This window comes from Montipora capricornis, chromosome 1 (assembly GCF_036669925.1).
Source record: "Montipora capricornis isolate CH-2021 chromosome 1, ASM3666992v2, whole genome shotgun sequence".
Classification (NCBI taxonomy): Eukaryota; Metazoa; Cnidaria; class Anthozoa; order Scleractinia; family Acroporidae; genus Montipora; species Montipora capricornis.
This window is the reverse complement of record NC_090883.1, coordinates 41317140-41342617: the sequence shown is the minus strand read 5'-3', so window position 1 is coordinate 41342617 and position 25478 is coordinate 41317140. Positions and strand designations below refer to the sequence as shown.

The 25478-nt window shown below is 38.6% G+C and overlaps 1 protein-coding gene across 8 annotated transcripts in view; it reads right to left on the bottom strand.

The window, feature by feature from the left end:
• Nucleotides 1-7618: 7618 nt before the first annotated feature.
• LOC138044111 (homeobox even-skipped homolog protein 2-like) overlaps nt 7619-25478 on the bottom strand; it is a 69871-nt gene continuing 52011 nt past the window's right edge. For 7 of the 8 annotated variants that reach the window (XM_068890790.1, XM_068890775.1, XM_068890766.1 and 4 more), the window contains 2 exons: nt 11092-11399; nt 7619-9624 (listed from right to left, as the gene is read on the bottom strand). In XM_068890790.1, coding sequence (XP_068746891.1) covers nt 9131-9624; nt 11092-11365 — 768 coding nt within the window. In that variant the 5' untranslated portion in view covers nt 11366-11399 and the 3' untranslated portion in view covers nt 7619-9130. Of the gene's footprint in view, nt 9625-11091; nt 11400-13397; nt 14207-25478 lie in introns of those variants that run through there. The other variant, XM_068890821.1, reaches the window with a different exon arrangement.

The window sequence follows — 25478 nt, the reverse complement described above, 5'->3', positions numbered from 1 at the left end:
TATTGCTTTCTACTAAAACATATCTTGTATATTTATTTCATATTAATGAACACTACTCAGTACATGTAAATGTCGTTTTGAACAAAAAATAAAATATACCACGTTGCACTTGGAGGTGCGTCTCTTTTGCAATCTCAGCTGAAAAGATTCGCCGGAAATTTATTTTCTTTTTCAAAATCCGGCTTTTTTAATTCCCTAGCTTTCATTTAACTCCGAAAGGCGACCCCAAAAGGCTTTAAGATTCCGCTCAATTTTCATTTTTGCGGAACTTATACATGAAGTAACCCATGCGAAAAGTGTGGTAATTATCAAGTAACGATAACTCTTTGCAGCGTATTGAATACTGAGATCACTTCAACTCCGTTGGAAGGTCCGACTTACTGAACCATAAACAAAAAAATATGAGTAGATTTTTCATTTTAATAAAAGGATGTTCCCCGCTGTGACGAACAATAAATCCTCCGCTGGCAAAGAGCTTGTGTCTTCCTTAACAGTGTCAACTGCACTATCGCAGTGCAATGTCTTGGTACTGTATTCCTTTTTTTTTTAGCAATTGGAGTGTTTTTGTTTTATCGATGTACATTCACGGAAGTCCTCGTCCGTTTTCAAGATAGATGTACAAATAATAAGCATGACCTGCCATTTTGTTTTTGGGAGTGTGAATAGTGGGAGAGGCTTTGGTATCCAAACAAGCACTTGAAAAGCACTAATCGAACCATTTTAGAATCATTCGATATTGTAGAGGGTACTTTATAATCCATTCCTTAAATTTCTGGCTTTGTTGAGGTTGCTTTAACAAAACATTGAAAATGTTTTATGTTGTAGATTAAGTAGTAATGACTTTATGCTTTTTTTCTGGAAAAACCGCACGATTTAAAACATTCAAAAACAAATTTCAAGCCTAAAGGACGAAACTGCATGTGTACGAGTTAGGGTGGGTCTGAAGTCACGAACGCAAAAATTTGATATTTCGTTAAACTACGCATCAAGACATACTTCCGACCGCTTTCTCGCCAGAAAATGGAATCAGTAATAATTTAAGACTGAATGAGACGTTTTCGCAGAGTCTTGTTCAAGAAGAAAGAAATTCTAAATAGAGTTTTTGTTTGGATCTCCGCCATTTTATTTCCGTAACTGGAATTTCTATTGTAACACAGGTGATATACCTTATCTATTGAGCTATAATACTAGAATTGAGTAGAAAGAACACTTGATATTATGCAATTAATATGTCAATAAATCAGATTTAATCTCTGTTAACGTCCCTTGTTAATGGCAAATAAACTTTTGGTTTACTGTTTGACTATAACTTTATGTTATTACTGAAGAAAACTCTTTTGCCGCCTGAGGAAGGAGCCAATCCGGTTTGCAGTTCTAACAGTGTAATTTATTCGTCGGAATTCTTTAAAGTACTGTTTTGATTTTGCGATTAGTCGTTCGATAAATTTGTCCAAAAAAGCTATCAATCTCAATGTGTTGTAACTTTATATATACGAAGGTTAGGAGCCGGTAGAATTTAAAGCGCGTCCCGCAAAACAGAAAAATTAATAAAATTACATTAGGTCTACTTAATTATTAAACGCAGCGCGTTCCTCTCTGTTTAGCTGTCTCTCTTTTCTAAGAACCCTAGGAAGTCAATAAAGTACAGTTCAGTTCAAGAATTAATTCATTCATAAAATCAGGATGTTTTTTTCGATCTCAAACCTGCGTATATTTTTATGTCCCAGTCGGGTACCCCGTCATGTAAGGCGACATTTCATGCTTGGCCTGTTTGAAGCTTGTTTCCTCACTCGACTCTACTTACATTCTCGGTCGTGTTGGGTCGCACACAATATTTTAGAGACGGTATTCTTATAAAGTGAAAACTTTCCGCTAGGCTCTTACTGAGGAGGTATAAAATATGGAAACTAATGTGATATATCTAAAATATGAGCTTTGATAACACGAACACGCGCAAACCAGTGCTTATTTTTTCTCCACGAAATTAACGCCGAAAAAAATTCCTGATTTAAGGATCTTTAACGTTCTATAAAAAGTGATTGTCACAAATCAATTTCGTTTTTTTACTATTACATGTATGTCAGTACATTTCTCTAGAGGTAATCTCCTTATTGGAGTCTATATCTGACCGGAAGAACCATTACGTAATTACGTTTTTACGTAATTTGCAGGTTGAACTCGTTATTACCTTTTCAAAATTAAAGGGAATCTTCACTAAAAAAAACCCTTAAAATCTCAGAACATAATGTCTTCAATCAAAATTGCTCGAACTTTTTAAAATAAGAGCGTTTGTATTGAAAATAAATGAATTTCAAAAACTCTTTTTTTGGCTTTCAAATTTCCCGGGCGCCGTCATGGTTGCCCTATCGGGGAGCTTTAGCAACGACGGCGACGGCAACGAGAACGTCACAAATTTGCATATTTAGTGAGAAAAAACAACATCTTTATAGTTTTATTGAGGACTTCAGTACTTGAGGATAAATTCTTATTTTCTCCCCTAAACTAAGCGTGACTCATATCGGTTCCATTCTTGAGGGACTGCCTCACCATTGTCATGTTTAAGAGCTTGGAATAGTCGCGAAGTGATTACAATAACGCAAATTCACATTTTGAGATGACGTTCTCGTTGCCCGTCGCCGTCGTTTTTGCTAAAGCTCCCTAATTTCAGAACGAAAGCTCTTCGTGAAAAAAAAAAACAATAAAGCAACCGCAACATCAGCCCAGACAAAATGGGTTTGAGTAGTAGGCATGATGGCTGGAGTAGTAGGCATCTGACTTTTGCCTGGTAGGGGGTTCGGGGGTTTTCTTCCCCTTATATATTTTGAAGATATCGGCTTCAAATTGTTGTATCTCCGAGGCGCATATTAGAAATAAACTCAGGTCCTCTTTTTCATCTTACAGATAACTGTTACACCACTTGAGAGCTTTGAGAGTTGTCTTTCACGGACCGACGTCTTTTCGTTATTGCGCTCGTGTTATTACGGAAGATACGTGGTGTATTTTGTCATTTAGTGGTTATCTATTGCACAAAATTATCTAAACACGGTAAAACCTTCAGGGTTAGGATTAGGGTTAGCGTTAGGGTTAGGTTAGGGTAATTGTATAATTACTGAACGTTTTATACCTTGTTTAAAAAAATTTGAAACAATAGAAAAAGAGACACCAAGTACCTACCGTTAGTATCTGCCATGAGGGAACGGCGTGGACCAAACCCTAAATTGAGTGTGAACCATGTCGTTTCTCTCGTGTCCTAATAGTCTGTTGGCGTATTTCCTTGAGGAGATTAACCGTCATATTGACTCTTCGGTTTTCTCACCACAGTTGCTAGAGGCTGTTGACCAAGAAAGGCTCGCGGCTGTTCAGTTCCTGCCTGCTGGTCTTGTTCGCTTGACTTCTTAAGACTCTGAATCTTGTGACGAAGTGAATCAGCGTGGCTTGTCTTTTGGTGAAACGCCTATTCGTGTTTCACATGCATATGCGAAAGTTCGCTCCGTCCATCTTCGAGATATTCCTGCAGAAGTATCCGACGATGATGTCTACAGTTTCTTTAGTTCTTTTGGTGAAGTCCTTTCTATGTTAAGCGTGGTACGTTCGATGGCTTTCCCGCTCTCTACGATTGCAACCGTGTTGTGAAGATAGCCTTGCACGATGAAGTGCCGTATTTTGTTCCTGTTCATGATTTTTCTTGTCGTTTGTGGTATGCTTGTCAGCCCCCTCAGTGTTCTGTCTGCCGTAAGTTTGGTCATCTTACATCAGGCTGACCTCTCACTGGTCTGTGACGGCTTTGTCATCAGCCCGGTCATTTGGCTAGGGAGTGTAGGCAAGCCTGGGGCTCTGTTCATCCTGGCACAGAAGTTTTTGTTGGTGGCCCTCTCGGTCCTGACGTTGATAGTCCTAAGTACGGTCCTCATACTGATGATGATGATGCTTCCTTGGCATCTGATGATGGAGAGATGGCTTCTGGTGATGAGGAGGTTGCTGCTAAGGCTGCCCCTCCTCAGCCCCGTCCATTTTGTTCTGCACCTGCTGTTTCCACTTCGTTGTTTTCCGTCTCCGTGTCTTCTGTGTCTGTTTCTACTTCGCCGTCTTCCGCCTCCGTGTTTCCTGCTCTTGTGTCCTCAGTTTCTACTGCGCCATCTTCCGCCCCCGTTCCTGCGTCGCCTGATGTCCCTTCTTCTGTTCCTGCTGTCCCTGCATCGTCTGCTGTTTCGTCCGCTGTTACTTCTGATAGTGAACCTGTTACCTCAGTTGCTTCGCGTTCCTCTCCATCTTCTGTTCCCGTTTCAAGGTCTTCAGTTGTTGCTCATCGTGATAACATTGATTCACATCTTCTTTCTGCTCTACGTGACTTCTCCCTTGGTGACGTGATCCGCATGTCTCCTGCTCGCATTACTGACTTTGTTTCTCGTGTGATAGAGAATGCTTTGTCCGTTGATTCTCATCAGTATATGGCTCGTTTTGAAGTTCAGCGTACGTTTTGTATACAACTACAAACTGGCAAGAAACCAGTTCCAGCTAAGATGTCAAAACGCGAGGGTCCACCTGCTCGCAGGCAGACACGCCCAAGTCCTGTGCCTTGTAAGTGAACTGTGTTTGCTTTTTTCTAGAGAGACCTTTTTCGAGTTTGTACTTTATTTTTTCTTATGATTATTGTAAATAGGCGTTTTTTTGTCTTGTGAAAAAAGGAGTTTGTGTTTTTCACACAAAAAAAAGGCCCAAACAGCTGTCCATAGCTGCTAATTGACCAGGTGAAATGGTTATGCGCATGCGTGATGTGTTGGCTAAACCGGGTTGGTGTTAACGTGTCACCTTTGCTCTTTTTTGTTTTGTTTTTTATTTATATTGCGTAGGTTACATGAATATATATCACCACCTGCGCGTTACAATGTTTAAAAACTAAAATGTATAATAGTGCAAAATGAGCTAAAAAACCTGCAATAAAAACTAGATAAATATATAGAAGCTAGCCTAAATAAATGCTTTTTTAACGTAATCTTACAATTGTTCAAAGTTCTGCTGTTGCGAATTTTACTGGGGAGCGAGTTCCATAGCTTTAGGGCGGCAAAACAAAAAGCCCTGTCCCCCAATGTTCTCTTAGTTATTTCTCTTTGCAACTCAAGGAGAAGCTCATTGTTTGATCTCAAAGAATAGCGCGATATACTCTTAATACCATTGATATATTCTGGCGGAGGCCCGTGGATAGCTTTAAATGTAATTACCAGTATCTTAAATCTAATTCTAAATTGCACTGGCAGACAGTGAAGCCTGAAAAGCAAATTAGGCGCGCGGCTGCGTTTTGGACATGCTGTAACTTAGACAACTGTGTTTGCGGCAAACCATATAATAAACTATTGCAATAGTCAATTATATTAGTAACTAGAGCATGCACCAACTTCCTTGATTCAGTTGATAGTCTCTTAATAGATACTTTCTTATGCACCTAACGTTGTGCAGGTGGAAGTAAGATGCGCTAGAAATCTTATTGATTTGTGTCCCCATACTAAGTTGCTGATCAAACAGGCAGCCCTAAGGTGGAGTAATTTGATGGTTACCAACAGTAAGAGAGCCTGCGCTAATCCAATAACTGTAAATACTCAGTTCTATCATTATTTAGCTTAAGCCGGTCAGGAGGCTTCCATTGATATATATCCTGTATACAGTGTTGCATTGCCATAACTGCCTCATCCCGACTTGCTTGTGAATCAGTTTTAAAAGAAAGTTAAACCTGAGAGTCATCCGCGTAGCAATGAACGTCAGGCACAATCTCAAAAAGCTTGGATGCGAAAATGATAAAACCCCTGAAGAACAACATACTGCAAGGAAAAAAGGTCAGAGAGAGTCCCATTGACCGAGATGCGTTGACTACTGTTCCTTAAGTGTACTGAGAACCATTCCAAGACTTTCCCCAAGACGTCAAACCTTGACTGATGACTTGTGATCAAAATATCGTGATCAACAGTATCGAAGGCCTCGTTTAAATCTAAAAGAACTAGCAAAGTTACATGACCCTTGTTCATATTCATAAGAATGTCAGTCTTCACCTTTAAAAGAGCAGTCAGTACCTATGCAAGCAGAGAAAATAGCCCTGGGGTTCTCGAACTTCGCCTTTAGGTTTCCGAAAAGAGATGGGTTGGACGTTCCCTTTTCTCGGTGATAAAATATGTTGGCGGGGTCACCGTAAGCAGTTCAGTGCTAATGTGCTAACGCCATCAAACAGGGCGTAGCTAGAAAAAGAACTGTGACTTGGATTTCATATCCGAAGTTCATATATGATCCATTTCATAGATCATTTCATCGTTGATTCATTCCTCACGGGGGCATTAGAACCCACAAATGGCCAGCTCCCAACGTCAGTGACTTCATAGCTCAGTTGGTTAGTGCGTCGCACCGGTATCGCGAGGTCACGGGTTCAATCCCTGTTGAAAGTCCTGAATTTGTCAGGCTTCTCTACGTAATTGCAAAAATTGCGTTCATAACTGCGAGGATCATAGCTTCACTTGATAACTTTTATTCGTTTAGTCGCATTTTTAGCTCCCCGCTGAAATAAGTGCGTAAGTTTTCTTCGTTTGTTCAAAGGGGAAATAAGGTACAAAAACCTCATTTCTCCTTTGTTTTGAAATGGGTTCCAAAGAACAACGATCTGTTTCTTCCTTTCTTTCTCTCCATATTGAGGCAATTAGACATAACAACTGAATTATGATGGAAAATGAAATAATTTGCAGATGTCTATGATTTTCGCGATATTAGTCGATAGTTATATTTTAATAAAAAGAAACAAAGTTTTTGACACCTTCATGAAGTGGCTATTAAATGATCGTAGTGTTGAATAAAGATTGGTGGATTTCTTATTACTCGCATAAATTGCGATTATAGAAGCAAATTATTCTTAAGAATTGCATTTGAGCTATATTTTAGCTCCTTAAAAAGGAATTAGTCGGTTGTAATGAGTTAGCTTAAAATAAATCCAATAATTTGGAAGTAGAAAATTTCAAAATCGTGGGTTTAATTCAGTTCCGGCCAACAGGATTAATAATCCATCCTTTATTGTCTCTGAATTTATTGTCCATTTTAAAGACTCTGTAATGACCTAAATAACCGGTAATGTGGCATCGTAGAGGCGATCCTTTTTTCGTACGAACGAATTATTACTTATGGATATTTTAACTACGCATGCGTAATAATTGTAAAAGACGAGATCCCCATTTTGCCTTGAGTGATTAACAGAAAATTACAAATGCAGATTGCCTTAGTTGATCATTTTTAAATCTCTGTAGGTCAGGAATAAATACTAAAAAGAAGGAAAACCGAAAGGGCCAACACCTCCCGTTGTTGTGAATTCTGCAAAAACCGAATCTTCTTTCTTCATTGCCGTTTTTACACATTTTTCCCTTTCTGGACTTGTTTCGACTGAGTGTTTTCGACAAAACACTCTAGAAATTCTTTGCTTGTTCAATTTCAGTTTTAAGAGAATTTGATATTCTTTATAATTTAGGTTTTTTTAATGAACTTTTTCTTACCTCCGACCCTTTCAGTTAATTACATTTTCCAATTCGAAATCTGAGTCATGAACTTCATTTAATCGTGATTTATACGTATTTATGACAAATGGAGCGCTCAATTCAATCAATGCTTTCCCTTTTTATTAGAGTTCCCAGAGAGATACGTGCATTGAAGTTAACCGTGCTGCGCAACTTAAATCTTTTTCTTCATTTGGTAAATATTTCCGGTCGTTTTCCCACACATCAAACCATTATGCGCTTATTAATTTCAACTCTGTCTTGAATTATTGTATGGAATGTCTTAGTGTCAGGCAATCAAAAGACATTAAGAAGCCTCTGTTTTTCTACTACGTGAAAACTTCTTCAAAATAAACTGAAACCGGCTTGTAGCTCAATTTTCATCTGAGACTATTATACGAGCATTCTTTAATAAGATAATTTAGCAAATAATTGAAAGAAATCTAAAAATGATCGATCCAATTTAAAAAAGAAGTCAGTAGTTTCGTGATGCATGTTGTTTTTCCTTTCATGTAACTTTTTTTTCCTTTTTGAGGAGTTCTCGAAATCATCAGCATCTTCTCATTAAAAGTTGTCGTGATAGTGGAAAAGAATGAAACTCGTTTACGGAACAAAATAACCCCCGGTTCGCTTCAGGGATACCCATTTGCTTCAGTTTACAGTTTTATACCTGTAAGCGGCTTTAAATCCCTAGTTTTAAGTCCATTGAAGTCAGGGGTGCGTGAAAACCCAAAACCCCTAAGGAGGGTCTCATTTAAACTGGTGCACTATAGTGAGCTATAGTGAAGAGTCCCGTACAAAAGAACTGTGAAAGAAAACGTTTGTAACAAGGTTGGTTGTAAGACTGAGTTTTTTTTACATGCCCAACATTTTGTAGTATATAGTACAGCAACAATAGTAATATCATTAACTAGCGACCATGGCACCGTTAAGTATAGGTAATGCACCCTTTGGTTTTCTTTCAATAAACGGAAATGAAACACAGGGAAAATACGGAGAGAAACAATTGTTACTGACCGTATGGATTTTCCCGCCTTTGTTAGCGCGATCAAGCTCGCAGCATACTTGCGTCCAAAATGAGAATTAAGTAGGATTTAATACGGATAGGTAATAATATAGAACTAAACAAAGCTCAAATTGTTTGATATTACTACGCCTAATCCGTGTCATCAGAACGTTTCAGAAAAGAAGAACGGTTTGAGATCACTACGCAGTCACTTTCAGCTTTCTTCTCCTCAACTTGATCTCAAAGGTCGTTGGAATCCCGAATGCGTATGACTTCATGTTCGCAACCACTTTTAGCTGTTACCAAAACAGCGGTAATTCTGTACACTTTTTTATTAAACTCTTCTTTGAGCACTCTTACTTTAAAGTAAGAATACAATAGTTCATATAATACACTTGTAAATATCATGGTTTCGTGGATATATTTGCAGATACTTAGTTTTGATAACTGAAAATTCTATAGTGAACTGCACAGTTCTTTGTAATGCTTAAATAAACTTCATGTGTGTTTTTCAAACTCAGTTGAAACCTTGGGTCAGCGTGTGTTTTTCCACCTTTTCATCGTATCATTCAGTAAAAGGTGTGGAAGAGTTTTTCTTTCCATGTTACTATTCTGTAATTTTCCAAACATGTGAACAGTTTCCTTGTGTACTGGGCGGTCTGTAGGATGAGGTAACACTGGTCCCAGATGGAGTTACAGAGAATGGATGGTAATGAGGATCACAATGTAGAAAATGAACACCATGGGGCCACAGAGGACCACTGACAGAGGAATATGGCGACCAGGGAACGTAATGAAGACCATTGTACAGATGACTTGAGGAGAGATGTCCATCCCCGGGTAGGTGCCTTGTGGGACAAAATGCTTGTACAGGCTTAAGTCCCAAGGCCATGCGGCGTCTTTTGGCTTTCATTCTTCTGTTTTGGAACCAGATTTTGATTGTGGTCTCTGAAAGGTTAAGCATGGAAGCCAATTCACTTCTTCGAGTACGTGAAACGTAGTTTTCTCTGAGAAATTCCTTCTCAAGTCGACTGAGTTGCTCGCGTGTAAATGCTGTCCTGTAACGTCGGGTTCTGGTCGAGTCGTCATTGCGCTGTACTCCTGAATGAGAAAAGTGTATCATGATAGTCACAACAAGTATCATGAGTGGGACAATGGGAAAAGACGCAAAAGCCACCCAGTTTAAGCGAGTACGTCTCAAATGCCGAAGAGCACATCTGGTTAAGGTTTGTTACTTTAAAAAGTCGTACACGCGCAGATATCAAATATCTACCTGAGAAGAGCCTTTGTCATATTCTAAAATATTTGAACTTAAATGACTTCATTTTTTATTGTTTAAAGACCTTAATACGTGGGATGCCATAGGCATACCACGTCTAAAAATAGATCGATTTCCTTTTCCTTCTTATAATGTATGGCACCTTGGCAATGCAACGCCGATACTCGGCATTGCTCTCACAAACACAGAATCATGAAATTAATAATGCATAAGCCGCCGTTGGGATATACTTTGATTGCACCAGTAATTCTCCTCAACAGATCCACTGGCAAATATAACCATTCAGTCATGGTCCCCAATTTAAAGTAAATTGAGCTTTGCAACACTGGATTTCTGTTTCGTCTTAATCTTAATGCAATTTTACACGATCGCACTGATAACTGACAGAGAATCACGTTTCATTGCCTACACTTCCTTTACTTTCGGATACAAAATTTCTTTTTATAGAATACACGCTAGTACTTTTAATAAAAACAACAGGAAGATGAAAAGTAACGAGTTCCTGTCCCAGAAGCCTTCAAACTCGCGCGCTGCTGTCACTTAGTAGGCATTGAATCAGTCGGCAGTTTCTTTGCAAGCTAGTTCTTTTCCTTTTAGCCGGAGGTTAATGCAACGGGTTGCGCAAGCAAACCCTACGAGGTCTATATTTTCTAAAACCTAATTACACGATACGTAATTGAAAAACTGACCATAAGTTATTTCACGTTAAAAAAAACACTTTTTCTCTTTCTACAAAGTGCGTTTTTGGCCTTCACTTGGAGGAGGATAAAAACAAAAGGAGAAAAGAGTGTAGTGACAAAGTTATAGTTCAGCTAATTAGGGTGTTTGATTGTATTTTGATCTAAGACTACAAAAGTAACCTTAACTCATGCACGCGGGAAAATGCAAAAGACAAAGAAGAAAGAAAAAGAAGAAAAAAACAGGTATTTTAACCACAGTGTTAGATTGTATGTTAAATTGTAGTTTGGCACAATCAGCAATTTGGGAGATGCAAGGAGGCCGCGCGATGATCCCCTTGTAGAGGTTTGTTCTGCATGTGTGTGATTTGGAGTCAAATCCGTCTATGATCCCTAAATGGATGGGTCGCTACTCGAAGGTTCCGAATTCGCCTCCATGACACTTCAGTTGAATCTCGCTCAGCATCTTCCGCTGAGTTGGGCTTTCAATGCTACCGTGTATAAATCTGGGTTCTTTACTTCATGTTTAAGACAAGATGGCAAAAAAAGAACTTTGTAAAGAAAGGGAGACTGATAAAAGAACTAGTAAAAAGACTTTCACTACGGCCTTACCCGTCTGATGCTCGGTACTGCGAGGCGAGATAGAATAAGCCCCTGTACTTGAAAGAGGCGATTCAGAGGATTGGGAAAAGGGGCTGCAATGGCCAGGTGAAACTGCGTCAAGCGACAATGGCCGAGGTATGGTGATTGAACTTGTGAAGCTAGGTGATGTTCGCGTTCTTTCCCTTGGCAGAGCAACGCAGCCGTGATCGTCTGTTCGCGATTCAAAGCTTTCCTTCGAAATCAGAGACTCCACAGAGAAAGTCGAAGTCTTTGCAGCCTGCATGCTGGTGTCGTGTCAGCTGTTTTAACCTCGTGAACTAAATGCGTGGAAATGAAAGCAAACTGTCTTAAAAACTCACCCACTTATAGTCACGTGAATGTCTCCTTAAATTGTTTTAATGGAGATTGCCAATTGCCGGATTAGAATAATTAATTAACCTAGAAGACGTCCCCTCTGGGAGGAAATGGCTCTTTTCTAATATTAAATTTCTACTGCCTTTCTTTCTCTTAGCCAACTTAAAGGATTTTAAGCATAAACAAAGCCATAATGTCGTTTATTTGCCAATGGGTAATATGCGGCGACCGTAAAGTGCTCGGAAGTAATTTTACAAACATTTTTTGGGGGTGTAGAAATTAACATCTTAAAGAGCCACTGAAAAGCACAGATCTTTGTTAACCCACTTTAACTGTTCCGATCGTTGACGAGTTGTTCATCAAAATGAGTTTAGTTTCTTACGGCCTTGTCTGAGTGTAAACAAGTAATCATTCTTTATTTTCTATTTTGTGAGAAAGTGCGCTGTAGTTGGGGCATTTTTTTGTCATGACTGAGGTGAAATCACAACATATAAAATGATATCCGAAACGTTCAGATTTGACCTTTTTCGCCCATTAAGATTATTTTCTTTCCAATAAGGTTTATAAAAATCTGATTTGGTCCGGGTTGTTTTCTTTGAATTTTTCTTCGGTTCTTCTGTCTGTGCCTTTCACATATTTGTTCTCTTTGACGTAATCTCATGCCTTTCTTTTGGCCGTAAAACGTTAAGCATGATCTGAAGTTAATCGATATATTGTCTTGTGCTTTCAGTTCGTGAGCTTTCTATTTTATTGCCTTACTCTCGCAGCCGCAAATTTCACTTAATGTAACCCGACTACTTGTTCGAATTACTCTGCAGAATTTGCACAGGTTCAGTTGAACTTCAACTGAGTTGATGACTGTCCGTACCGGGAATGCATTTCAAACAAATGGTAAACCGAAGAGATGTTTTATGCCAGTAAAGATTTACTAGTCTTTATGAGCGTTCAGTAAAAAAAGAGTTTGATCCCCATTGAAGAAAAACAAGCCATTTCGTGTCATTACCACCTGTACTTTAGGAAGTGATGGACTGAAGTAAACAGCACTTTATTATAAATCCTACCGTGCAAACAATACCCAGTGTTTAAGATCACTCAATCGTTTAAACTGTCGCGTCTCAGCAATTTTTCCTCCAAATTGCGTATAAATAAATGTGATAAATGCTTATTCTTTGTTTGCCGGGTAGAATACCGCATTCTAATACATTGACTCGTAAGAAAGAGACACTGGTAGGATTAGTTAATTCTACGTGAAAATTATAGTATTTTTTTTTCCAAAATTGTCTTCTCAATTTCCTCAAAATACCGCTTTGGTTAGAATGTCAAGTTTACAAGAACAGTCTTTAGGCCACATCGAAGTGACGAACAAAATCGTAATTAACAATCTCTTTGAAAGCTGCCTTCTTATTTAGTCGTTGTGTTGTTTTTAGAGTTAAATCATATTGTTATCGTTATAAAATGAATAAAATAAAATCACTGTTTTGGTGTAAAAAAGGTTGCGGGTGTTTAATATCACTGCATAAAGGCATTGGATTTTACGCCACATCCCCGATCACCATTTGATTTTTTTGCACCAGCAAAGAATCAGTGTTGAAGAACAGATAAAAGTTTGACATGAGATTTCTTTCACAGAAGGGCGAGAGAAAACTTGTCACATACCTAACTCCTGATCAAATAATTCGCAAATAAAATGCTAGTTTTACAACATTTAACTACAACTAAGCTCTAACAACATGAAGAAAAAAGCAAAAAAGTTCTCCCCATTGACAACTCCTGAATCTAGCATTTTTACCACACATCTGGAGTAAAATTAAATTTCAGTTCGCATTGGGAGTGCTATTATATATTAATCCAAGTACTGCATTACTAGTAGTAATAAAAATCATCAATTAAATAACGTAGGCAATTTTTCTTACTGTGAATTTAATCTAAAACGGTGAGTAAACTTCAAGACATCGAATTACCTAAGTTTTTATCCGTCATTGAGATGTTGGAAACTCTGCACCTCTGACTTCATGTTTTTTTTTTCTTCTTTATCTCAAACAGAATGAGAAAATTGGATCTGTTAAAATAGTTAAATACGTATGATGATTGTCGCGCTCGGCGGGAATATCGGCCAACGAACACCGAAAGCTGTGAAATTATCGTCTAATATAGATCTTGACTACTTTCCTGAACTTCGGCTTTAATTCTACATCTCATCATCTTAGAAAGTTCTAGACAAAACGGAAACTTGACCAGAATCCGAAGGAGTTTCCAGCCTTGCTTCCCACAGAACATTTTACGGAGCTTTCCTTCCCTGGGAAAATGAACATCTGGAAGTGACAAGGGGTGGAGGAAGGATCGCCTTGAAAGGGACCGCGTTTCACATCGATATTTGGTTAAAGCCACCAAATTCAGGTGCCCCCTATGTTCAACAGAGAAAAACAAGGATAAAACCATTCAATTCGAATGCAAAAAAGAAGAGAGGCACAAGACTGTGATAACTTGACAATGTAAACAAGGAAATAAATTGGCCGTACATTTTCAGTATCACGCATGGTGGAGTTAATATTAAGGCAGTCGGACTGCGCGTTCGAAGTCTTTTAGGTTTTCAATAAAAAATATTCAGCTGTTTGTAGAATATATTTAGTTTGCATGATTCATTTTAATCAGTGAAATTTAAAAGGCGGACGAAGGAGAATTCACCGACAGAAAACTGAAATGATGAAGCAGTTGGGGTTAGTTGTAAGACAAAGTGAACAATGGAACAATTTTGTTCGAAAGCCAAACCAGTTACGCTTGATTCAATGGAGAATGACTACAGCTTTATCACTAACAGACATTTCATGTTTTATGTGATGACCACCGAGCCTATTTATGACAAACTGCATTAGGATGAATTGGTTTTGTTAACACAAGAGTGTATTTAATTGCCTCAAGACCAGGGATTATCCACCAACGGGTCTAAACGAAATTATCCATGCTTTGTCCAGTCGAAACAAACGTTTCTTTACTTCTGGATAAGAAAGCGTGCTGTTAAAATTTCGGTCCTCAAATGCCGGTCCACCTTAAACTTGCATTAAAGGTGTATTTTTTTTCTTTGCCTTACACAGATTTAAACAATATTTTACAGATCCGTGGAGACGCTCTCTGACCGACAGCTCAAAATAAAGCCGTGAGGCTTTTATTGTACTCTGAAAGCGCGAAAAGAATCATTGATATAAAGAATTAAACAAACACAACAAGACATTTTTGTTATCTGCGTGCTCCATGAGTAAACAACTATCTATCGAGCAATGTTTTGTAAATTCAGTTTGCGGTCTTTTCATCCCGTGGGTTCAAATTGTAATTGTTTTTTTTACAAGATTCAAACTTCATATTCATATACAATTTTTAAGAGTTCGTTGCGAGTGCACTTCTCATAAAGTAGCTGCACCCGTGACTGATTTGGTTCTGTGAGATAGTGGCTAGCTGACCGCTGATCATCAAACATAAGCCAAAATCGTGCAGAGATCTAATCTATTCATATTAAAAGTTAAATAGTTTTGTTCTTCCCCATATACTTTCCCTTTTATCACTGTGAGAACTGCATTTGCATGTCGCTCTCAGGGTTTCGGGTTTCGACTTTTTGTATTCGTATCCTCAGGGATTTGTCTGGCCTTCGCCATAGAACAAATGTTTCTTTACAAGCATATTCCCCCGATCCATATCTAAAAGAACGATCTTCCGTTATATTGTCCGAATTTAAAAGCAGTAAGAACCTTTTCCTTGAATTTAAAGCGTTTTGAAGACCATCTACGAGACTCTGAAATTCCAAGTCTTATAAACATGAACAGTATAGTTTTGTTCAGTTAGTTAAGAGTTCGAATAATAAAAAGGAAAAAGGCCGTTTCTGTGAAAGGAACTAAGACATCAACTTAATTACAAAGTCCGAACCACAGCAAAAACTCCAATAGTAAATATACTTTAAATGAGAGGTTTTCGCAGCAAATGACTGACACCACACTGAGACATAATTTCTTCAAAAATAGAACATCATTTTGCCTAAAAATTAACTTAAACTTTAAAGTTCGATCAAAACCTTTCAAAATTCTTAAAAAACTTCACTTTAATTAAGAGAGGTGGCGAATGGTAAACTGATCGGAGACTCGCCGCGACGCCGAGATCCTAGTTAAAAATCCGAGCCCGAGACTCCGTGGTAAAAAGTTTCGAGACTCTTAAAAAGTAAAAACAAACCACGCAAAAACGAGACTTCCGAGATCCTGCCAAAAATTTTCCGAGACCCACGTTTTTCGAGGTACTATTCGCGACTCCCTATTAAGATCTCCTGGGCGTGCAATTGAGTAAATTATTAGCAACTTTTTCTTTGCAAATATCACAAATTTATTGAAGGGCCACGATAAGGGAAAAGCTTCAGTTTGTGCGGTCTTTAGGCTAAGGAAACAAAGAATTCTAAGTTCAATACTGAAACTTCCGTACAGAAAGCACAGCCGTGATTTTGGACATTTGCCGAGAGAAAGATAAGTTTTCATATTGAACAAGGACCTGTAAAATTGCCACTTGGCCAATGAGTATGTTTTCAACTGAAGTTATAAGACCAAGACAGATGGCGATGGAATTATTTAAGTCAAAATCCGTCATAGAAAACCTAACAAGAACTTTCTTTAATCACAGCCTTCTCTCTAAATAAGTTGCACGTTTTCTTTTCTGTCAAGGAAGGGGGGGGGGGGGGGGGGGGGGTTTAATTTAGATAAGACGCATTTGCCGGCTAAACGGAGTCAGAAGTCCTCGACAAACCAGGATAGCCCACGTTAACGCGCGTATAGCAAACATTTTATTGAACCCTCTCCGAACTTTGAGTGTTTCCGTTCTTTGCTTTAGTTCATCTGACCAATTCATTCCTCGCGTGATTGGATCGGATTCATTTCTTACCTGCTGGCAGGAAGGCCTATTAGGTCGTTTCAGATTACTCAGTTTCTGTAACAAAATTTGTCATGGCCTTTGAAATCTTTGAAGATTTTAAAAACCATCACTTAAACCTCAGATGTCTTCTATGCTTTGCTTAATTTTAATTGAACATTTCATTTCAAAATTGACTGGGCTCAGGAAGGTATTAAATGAGCTTCTCCTGGATTTCATTCTGTCGCCGACAGCCATCACAGCTTATTAACGATGTGCGTTGTGCCGCAAGAATAAAGGGTGTTTTCAAATTGCTCAGTTTCTGTAACAAAATCGGTTATTGCTTTTTAACTGAATCCGGTCTGAAGATACTGAAAGCCTTAATGATGGGTATTTTCAAAGAAATGCAACAGAAAATCACTCGTCTCTGTTTCCCGCAAGAAAGACCCCTTTTACGTCTCCGGTACCCATCGTTCTAGCAAGAAGACTACATTTAAAAAATCTTCATAACTAAGTATTTTTACCCCGTTCTCTATTTCTTTGAGTTTTCATTAAACCGTCAAGAAATCAGATAAAATGGGTAGAGTTTAGTCCTATGTCATACACCACATTTCGTTAAGATTGGACTATACCTAAGTATAGCGAATTATTGGTCGCTCGTTTCAAGAAATATTTGTGCATTCATCTTGCTGCCTTGGACTTGGGAATTTTTGAAACCATAGATTACATAAAATTTATGAAGAAAGTTTTTGAAAAGCATACTACGCTTGAAAATCACGTCTCTATAACCAAGAATAATGGGCGCTTAGACGAGACGTTCCAGTCTAGAAGTTATGCAATGTTGCATCTCGGTTGGTGCAAGACCTTTACAGTTTTTCGTTTTTCCTTTAAACATCGATTACTTTTGTAGAGAAGATTTGATTAATACAGTAAGTAAAACCTAGCTGTCTCTTCATTGTACTTCACATGACCACAAGTTTTTACGGAAACTAACATAACGGTGCTATCCAAATTCAGTGGAGATTCAGTCAATTATTTGTCTTGTCATAGCGTTCATTACCTTATGGTGGAGTACGTTATAAACCTTTTTAAACAACCGAGATCACAGAGATAGATCAGTAGTTGAGCTAAACCGCATTCACAAAAAAAACAGTTTAAGCACTTCAAGGATAAAGTGAGATGCTGCTAGGGTAGACTAAAATGCATACATATCTGGCAGTTTCTCATCTTGTGCTGTCGCAGTGCCGTTACAAACTCGATATTATATTGTTGGATCCGGCAACATTAGCCTCACTAACCTTGTAATGGGGACTAAAGTTGGCTCCGACTTGCCGGGGCTCAAACAAACTATCCGAGAAGCTCATTCTTGTATGATACTTGCGTAACACACGAGCAACCGACCGGCGGCACATCCTTTCTAGCTTAAATTTTATAAGCCAGGATGTCTTGTTCTTCAAAGCACTGAACACCTGATCATTTGAAAGATCTTACCGTAAAATGGCTAAATTGAAAAGTATCTCTTTCTGATGAAACATTCGGGTTTTGTTATGGGAATTCTCAAGATGTCTTTTTTAACACAATTTATTTACTTCTTATCTGTGGCTCTGACTTGCATTACTGTGTAAAAAATACCAACAATTACTTTATTCATTGTTAAATGTTAAGAGCACGTCTAGTTCATGTCAGTTACCCAGCAACTTTGGCTCTCAAGAAAACACCAATCCCTATAATTAGAAGTGAAACAAAGTTTTGCAGTCTTCATGAATGAAGAACAAAAAATAGATTTTCCGCATAGAAAAGTGACACACTGGAATTTGGTTGCTAAAAATTTGCCTCTTAGGTATACAGTTCGATTTCAAAAGCAATTCAACAGAAAGTTGTTTGCCAACGATACAATCTAACAGCAGAGAAACAGAGTGTAATGTGACACACTACATGGACTTAGATTGAGATACACTTGCCTCTTAGCAAGCTTTCAACAGAAAGCTTTCCGCTAACGACACAATCTATCGTGTGGAGGTCCAAGAAAGGGTTTCTTTGGCAAAACGAATTGGAGGTGGAGATATCGTTTAAAGGTTTATTTTATATTTTGTTGAGTCTTTTTTTTCCCCTAAATGTAAAAATGATTGAAAAAAAGTGCCGAACGTGTTTTGAGTGCTATCCTTTTTAGTATGATTCTAATAAGACGTTTTGAATTATTTCAATTTTATCTCTTTTCGCAGGTGTGCATGAAGTAGTGTGAGCCCGAGAAAAGGGAGTGTCCAATTTTTGAGCAGAATCGAAACAAATAAGTTGTAAATAGCCGCGTACGAGAATTGGTCAAATTTTGCTGAGATTATTTCTTCAATTTAACTACCTTTAACATGAACACGGACATTCTTGTTGTTTCCCTCTTTTTGTCGCTTAAACATAAATACCCAACGCTTGATATCTGAGTCAACACCAATTTAAATACGAAATCCTTTTTTACGAGGAATGGCTTCATTGGAAAGCTGTTCGGTATATGATTGAGAATTACTTTTTTCACCTTTAAAAGTAAATTATTTTGTTGAAATTCGAAATAAGGCCATGCATCTATCATTTATTGAAAGCTGGTCAGTAGAACAGCGAAAAAAATTGGGTTTAAAAAATGTTCTGAGAATCTTAAGAAACCATGGAACACAAAATCAGTCCAAATAGCAGTCTGGTCTTCTCTTGACTTTTGGCAGTCCATGTTCTTTCACTGGCAAAAGCCCGACAAAAATAACTAATGGATGGCTTTAAGCTCGTGAGACACCTCTACCTGTTCGCTGAGTTAAATACCAAAATCAGTCTGAGAGAAAAAAAACATGACTTGAATCGGCAGAGAAAAGGGAGCTCTACTAAAAATGATAATTTAGCTTAACATTAATACGGTTCACCGTTACTGAGTGATTTGGACTGGCACCTTTCTTGAAAATCTCATTCTGGATTTTCTCTGGTTTCTTCTCGGCTTGTAATTAAACAAGTGGTTTTTCTTCCACTGGGCCCGTTAGGTAGAATTCTATAGTTTCATTGAGTGGCCATGAAAGGTTTTAAGAAGATGACCAACTCTCTGCGCTTCTCAAGAATTAAGCTTAGCCAAAACTTGTTCATGATAAAGTGTTCGTTTAACGGCGAATGAAAAGCCACCTTTTGCATAACGGCCGGTCAGACATCGCTCTGACAAACGTATTTTGTTCTAAAGGAATGTACCGGTAACTAGACCGAGGAATTACCGGACTCCTTCTTTGAACAAACAAAAAAACAAACAAACAAACAAACAATCTGATACATAGTAAAAGACGATTCAACACACTATTCCAGTCCAGTGAGTCAAAAAGTCATGGAAATTGGGCCGGGTGTCCAGCACACTTGCCTCGGAGGCCACAAAACCGAGCGGAGGGCACGACGTGAGGTTTTGTGGCCGCAGAGGTGGGTGTGCTGGCACCCCCAATTTCCATGTGTCTCTCAAAACAGTCCACCAACTGAAGCATTTACTTTTCGGAATCGTTCACGTCGTCTTTCCGGAGAAATCAAAGTGATTCAACTTTTTCACAAAGTTTAGGAAGAAAGTAGAAAGGACATCTCACAATGCTTTAAAAAACTCAAAATTTTAGCTTTATGTATGAAGATGATAATACCCTGCTAAAAGGATGCAATCGTATCATTTACGCATTCTTTAAAGAGAGGGAGCTGAATTAGTGTGATAGCCTCGTATTTCTCAAAACGAAATAGTTAATGTCTGGGTTTAAAGATTTTGGTTTTGACACAGCAAGTCAGCGTTATATTTCTACCGAGTACTTGTACAAAACGTTTTACTTTACCTCCGAAAGAAAAGATGACTCTTTTTATAGAGCTTTCCTTTAAATAACGTAAAGAGCTGCTCACGTACGCTACTCATATCCAATATACTGTATGTTTGAGTGGATATTACCTATCCTTGACAAAACTTGTATATCCAATTGGGAGTTAGTGAATTCAGTATCCTTACCTTTTTCAGATGCTCAGCTGGACTGCTAAACAATACTAGAGAAGAAACAAGGCCGCCGACTAGATCGCCGGTTCCTTGCTGATAACGAGTCAGGCTACATATACAGCAACTGATGTGTCGAGGGGGAGTCTTAAAAGGCGTGGTAATCCGGACACGGTGAGACAGAAAAGAGGATTTTGAACATCGAAGTGTAATTACAATCATTTCTGGATTTTAATGCCAATGAAATGGTCCTATAAATCTCAGTGAGAATAAACCAATCTTTCCTCTCACGGCCGTAATTTAAAAGACGCCTCCATCTTACACATTTAATTGCGGCAATAGCGGTAGTTAGAGACCAGCAACTGCTCCGATAGCTGGTTCCGGACACCTACGTCAACAGCATGAGAAGGCTAACTTTTTCTTTATCATATTTGGAAAAAGGACTGGCAATAACATTGTGGCATTCTGTGCTCCTCATCGGGAGTACTAACTTATGACAATGCCGAAGGTCTTTAAATAAAATGTCTTGCAATTTCAACAGCAAAATAATTGCTATCATTCTAGAGCTGGCCGAACTCTGTTCTGACTGTATTGGCTCAGAATTAACGTCCAAAAATACCAATTACGTCTATCAAAAGTTCAAATTTTGCAGCAAATGATGAGTCGTGGTTTACTTCCGGGCACGCATCGCCGAAAGAAATGACGGACAAAATAAAGGCACCAGAATTTTTACAAAATTGCAAAAAAGCAAGGAGAACAATAGCTCTGAATATGATTATTCTGAAGTATCTTTACAAAGGCTAACAAGGTAAAACTACGAGAACGTTTCTTCTTTTTGGCAAAAAAGCTTCATATTCGTCATTTCTACTAACATTGCGGGGTAAACACCCTTCAAAACGTGATTCAGTTGAACACGTGAATTTCTCCCTTCTGTTATATAACATTCTTCATTATATAACTTAACATTCAGCGTGACCGTTTCCAAATTTCTTTTGCTTCACGAGATTTCAGCGTCTCTGTCTCTTCATAAAAAAATCTCTACTGATTTATCTTATTTCAATTTTTGTATATCTTAAACTAACAACTGTTAAAATTATTTTTCTGACGATTTGTCCCAGAAAATATTCCTTTGTGTTTTTCTTTTGGTTTTGTCCAAGTAGCATGTGAATTGAATTCACGTGCAAAGGGAAAATTCAACGCCTCTTTTCGTCCGGAAGAATTTTAGCGCCCTTAAAAGAAGTGCGTGGAACGTCAGTTCGCCTAAGCAATCAATATAGTTAGAGGGAGGATGTATCCTAACAAAACATTTGAGAAAAATTTTCTTTGAGATCCTCCCGACAGAACTCAATTCTTCTTTTTAAATGATTCATCTTCTGCCCACCACAATTTGATTTTTGATGTCACACACAGCCTATCAAAGGTTTAAGAATTTGTATGAATTTTACCCTCACGGTTTCCAGAGGGTTTTTAGTTCCCTGACATAGTGTTGACGGCTTGTTCACAGGTTCAGTTGTTCACAAGAGGAGTAATTTTATTCAGTACACGCCGAGTGGTGAATCACGCGTCCGTTCATAAGAGCAAGACATACCAACTTTAAAAAAGTGGTGCATTGAACGACCTCGACGAACATAATAAAACGAATTGCTGATAAGTAGATTCTTTAAATTTAGCCAAGGCAACAAAGCAAGATATATGAACACATGCAAGCAACATGCACATAATTCACATACAACGATCCTGCATGGGAGGGTTAGTCGGAAAATACCAACTTGCTAACTCAAGAGTTTCGGTTTCGAACACGGACTTAAAATATGGCTTAAACTCATTAATTAATCAATCAATGAGCGCCTTTCAAAGAAGCACACTGTATTATAGGCCTATGGAAACAAATCGGTACCTACACAAGGTAAGGAAACCGTGACTGATTCACACAGAAAGATCTCATCAGATGACAAAGTCAAACATTGCACAGCATAAGAAAAAGGACCAAAAGCAAAGGGAACCTGAGAAAATGTAGCTTGGAGAACGACTTGCTCATTTTACACCTCTAAGTTTGAACCATATTGAAGAGTGGATGGGTGGAACAAAAATTGTGCAGGCGGGTCTGTGAAAATTTCAAGACATCCATGTTTCTGACCTTGTAAATTTTTCCAGGCGGCAACAGAGGGCTTGCAAGGCTTTGAATTAACAAGTCAACACCTCTTTTAATTACTTGTATCATTTTGCAAGGTCCGTATGGTTGAAGGTATATCCTTTTTCTGTGCAGTGTAAAGGTGCCGAGGAACGCTTGAAGAATTTCCAAGTATCGTTTGCATGCGAAAAATTTGCAGCGATGCTTCCAGTATCCAGTAAGACCTTAAAATTAACTACAGTTACACGCCACTTCGAGTAGAGTTCACTCGAACCTAGTCACAATCAGGTGGTCCGGTGTCCATGCAGTTGGCTTGAGTTTGTTTGTTTGAGCAGGTTGAAGTTTTGGCAGCTATTCAGCTGATGTGGACCTGCTATACCCACCCACCCTTATACACACAGAGGACAGCCACGACACCGGGAACTTCATCCCTTACTCTTCTTGAATAGTGTGTGGGTTCTTTTACGTCCCACAGGGAACTAATGAACATGAAAGATATTTGTGAGACCAGGCCTACGGTTTATAGTCCTCACCCGAGAAGACTTGAAAGTCTAACCATTTGCGGATGGCAACCACTTTCTCCTCTGTTATTGAAAGACCCTGAGTGTTGGTCCGGCCGGAGTGGCAGCACACAGTGCCGGGCAGCCCGGTGCTCAACCAACTGAGCCACCGGTGCGGTGAGAACTAAGATGAAACAACCAGGGGCGAGATGTAGTCCGTGGTCGAGCTGGGCTTCACATCGATGATGTGCTATTTCAATAGGAATGATAAAACCGAGTATCAATGATAGAGAAAGAACGTCGATATGGGAATAATGTGAAGCCTTTCATTGTTCTCATAGCTTGCAACGAAAAATGAAAATGATATGAAATCGGTAACGTACTCAAGTACTGGTTTCATGAATTGCATGAATCAAGGTACCTCTAGCGAAAAGAGAGATCTTTGGGTGTCCAAAGCCTACTGGGGACCTGACAAAGTACTGATTGAATATCGCAGTTGCCAGTTTCATATAATTTCAAATAAGAATTCAGTCATTTTACACACACAAAAGCTTCGTAAAAAGAATGAAGCCCGAGCTGTTTATAACTGATGTTTGACTTACTCGATTTTGGATCTCTGACAATATTAAACTACGCAATCCGTAGGTGAAATTCAAAAAAGGATGTACTGAAGAAGACTGAATCAAAGGATAGGCACTTAGATGGGAGCATCATGGCTCTTCACTCTGCACAGAAGAAAGCAAAAAGTGACCCACGTCTATCTGAAAAACTGGTTCGGCCATCGAAGGGAGCTCATTTTTCAGTCAGTCGATGCGGAACTGATTGAGAGGGGCTATTCTAACAGCAACATCTTTTGCATGGTATCCTCAGTAGGTATTGTAGTCTTTTATGTTGTCACAGTAAAGTCGTGCGTGCAGACAAAGCTTTTTTTTTCCAAGGGGCTTCAGTGAATTTCTCAGATGTCTATAAGAGACAATTGCTTAAAATTTCCCGATAAATGCGAGGATCACTCCTCGATTTCGGCTTTTCATGTTCCATTGGTAGAGTGCTTCAGTCCAACTACGATGAATTATTACCAGAAACCCATAAGGGTTGAAACGCGTAACGGCCCCTTGTGTGCTGGGAAACAAGCTTCTGAATATTCAATTTGTGAAGTACCATATTTGGAACAACAAGTCGAGGGGTTTCCAAATATGGTACTTAGCACTGAAACATTCAACCAATCAGTTCGCACTGAATATTCGGAAGCTGAGAACGCGCGTTACACGTTTCATCCCTTATGGGTTTCTGTTATTACATGTTAGCATTCAAACAAAAACTAAGCTTTACCTTCAAATTAAGTTGCATATTCAAATTTTGTACGACATAAGTAATTTCCAGTATACCTGTTGTCTAATCAAGTATGGAAAAAAGAGAAAGAAAATTTTCGTTTTTTTAAACGATCCAAATTGTTTAATTCACTAGACCAAACATCCAATGAATTCTAGTTTTGTCTCTTTGTAAGGAAATGCTTGAAAGGGTCAGTGGCACACCCTTGCTACATACACTCCTTTACACAATGAATATACAATTTGAAGCCATTAGTTCAAATCGGCCTTGCCTCTCAGAATATCCATACATTTAATAGAACTTTACTGAACATTGTATTGCAAGAAATAAAGTAGAACTAAAAATACGTGCCATGAAAACCTCAGTTTTATTGGTACGAATCTCTTCTTAATAAAGTTGCCATAGGTTCAGGTTATTGTTTTCGAAGGACTAAGGATAGAGGTCTTAAGGTGATGTTACACGAGCCGATTTTTAACGCCGATTTTTAATCCATGTTACACGAGACACCTTTTAACGCAACTTTGTTGCGGCAACGGTATGTTACACGAGACGATTTTTAACGCAACATTGCTCGCAACACTTGAACCCAGGGTCCTGCTCGACAAATATGGCGGACAATGAGTTAAGAAGACGGCGGCTGAAAATCATTCAGGTTCTGTTGTTAGTGGGCGATTTGGAAGATGAAAAAGGAAGAAATCGGGAACGAATTATTTGGACGAGAAGTTGGATTAGACGGAGAGAGGAAAGAGGGGTATATCATCAGTTAATAAGAGAGTTAGCTCTTGAAGGTGTTGCGTTAAAAGTCAGCGGCGGGGGTGTTACACGCACCAACACCAACAAAATTCCGGCAACAATGTTGCAGGTTTTTCAATCGTTTTCAAAAACCTGCAACATGTTGCCGCAACAAAATGTTGCGTTAAAAATCGCCCTCTGCACCCTGTTACACGAGGCAACTTTTAACGCAACAATGTTGCGTTAAAAATTGGCGTTAAAAGTCGGCTCGTGTAACATCACCTTTACTCTCTCAGCAAGATTTCAGTTTTTGACTTGTACTCATGTTCATGTGGACGTAGACTTTATGCAGCATAAGTAGGTAACATAAAGTTAAGCACATTTCGTCAAAGAAGAGGATTATAATGAATGAAATATTTTTACGCCATGCATAGTAAATGCATAATGAAAGGAAATCTTGTAGGGGAATTTCAGAAAATTGTTTCCACCCATTTTTGCA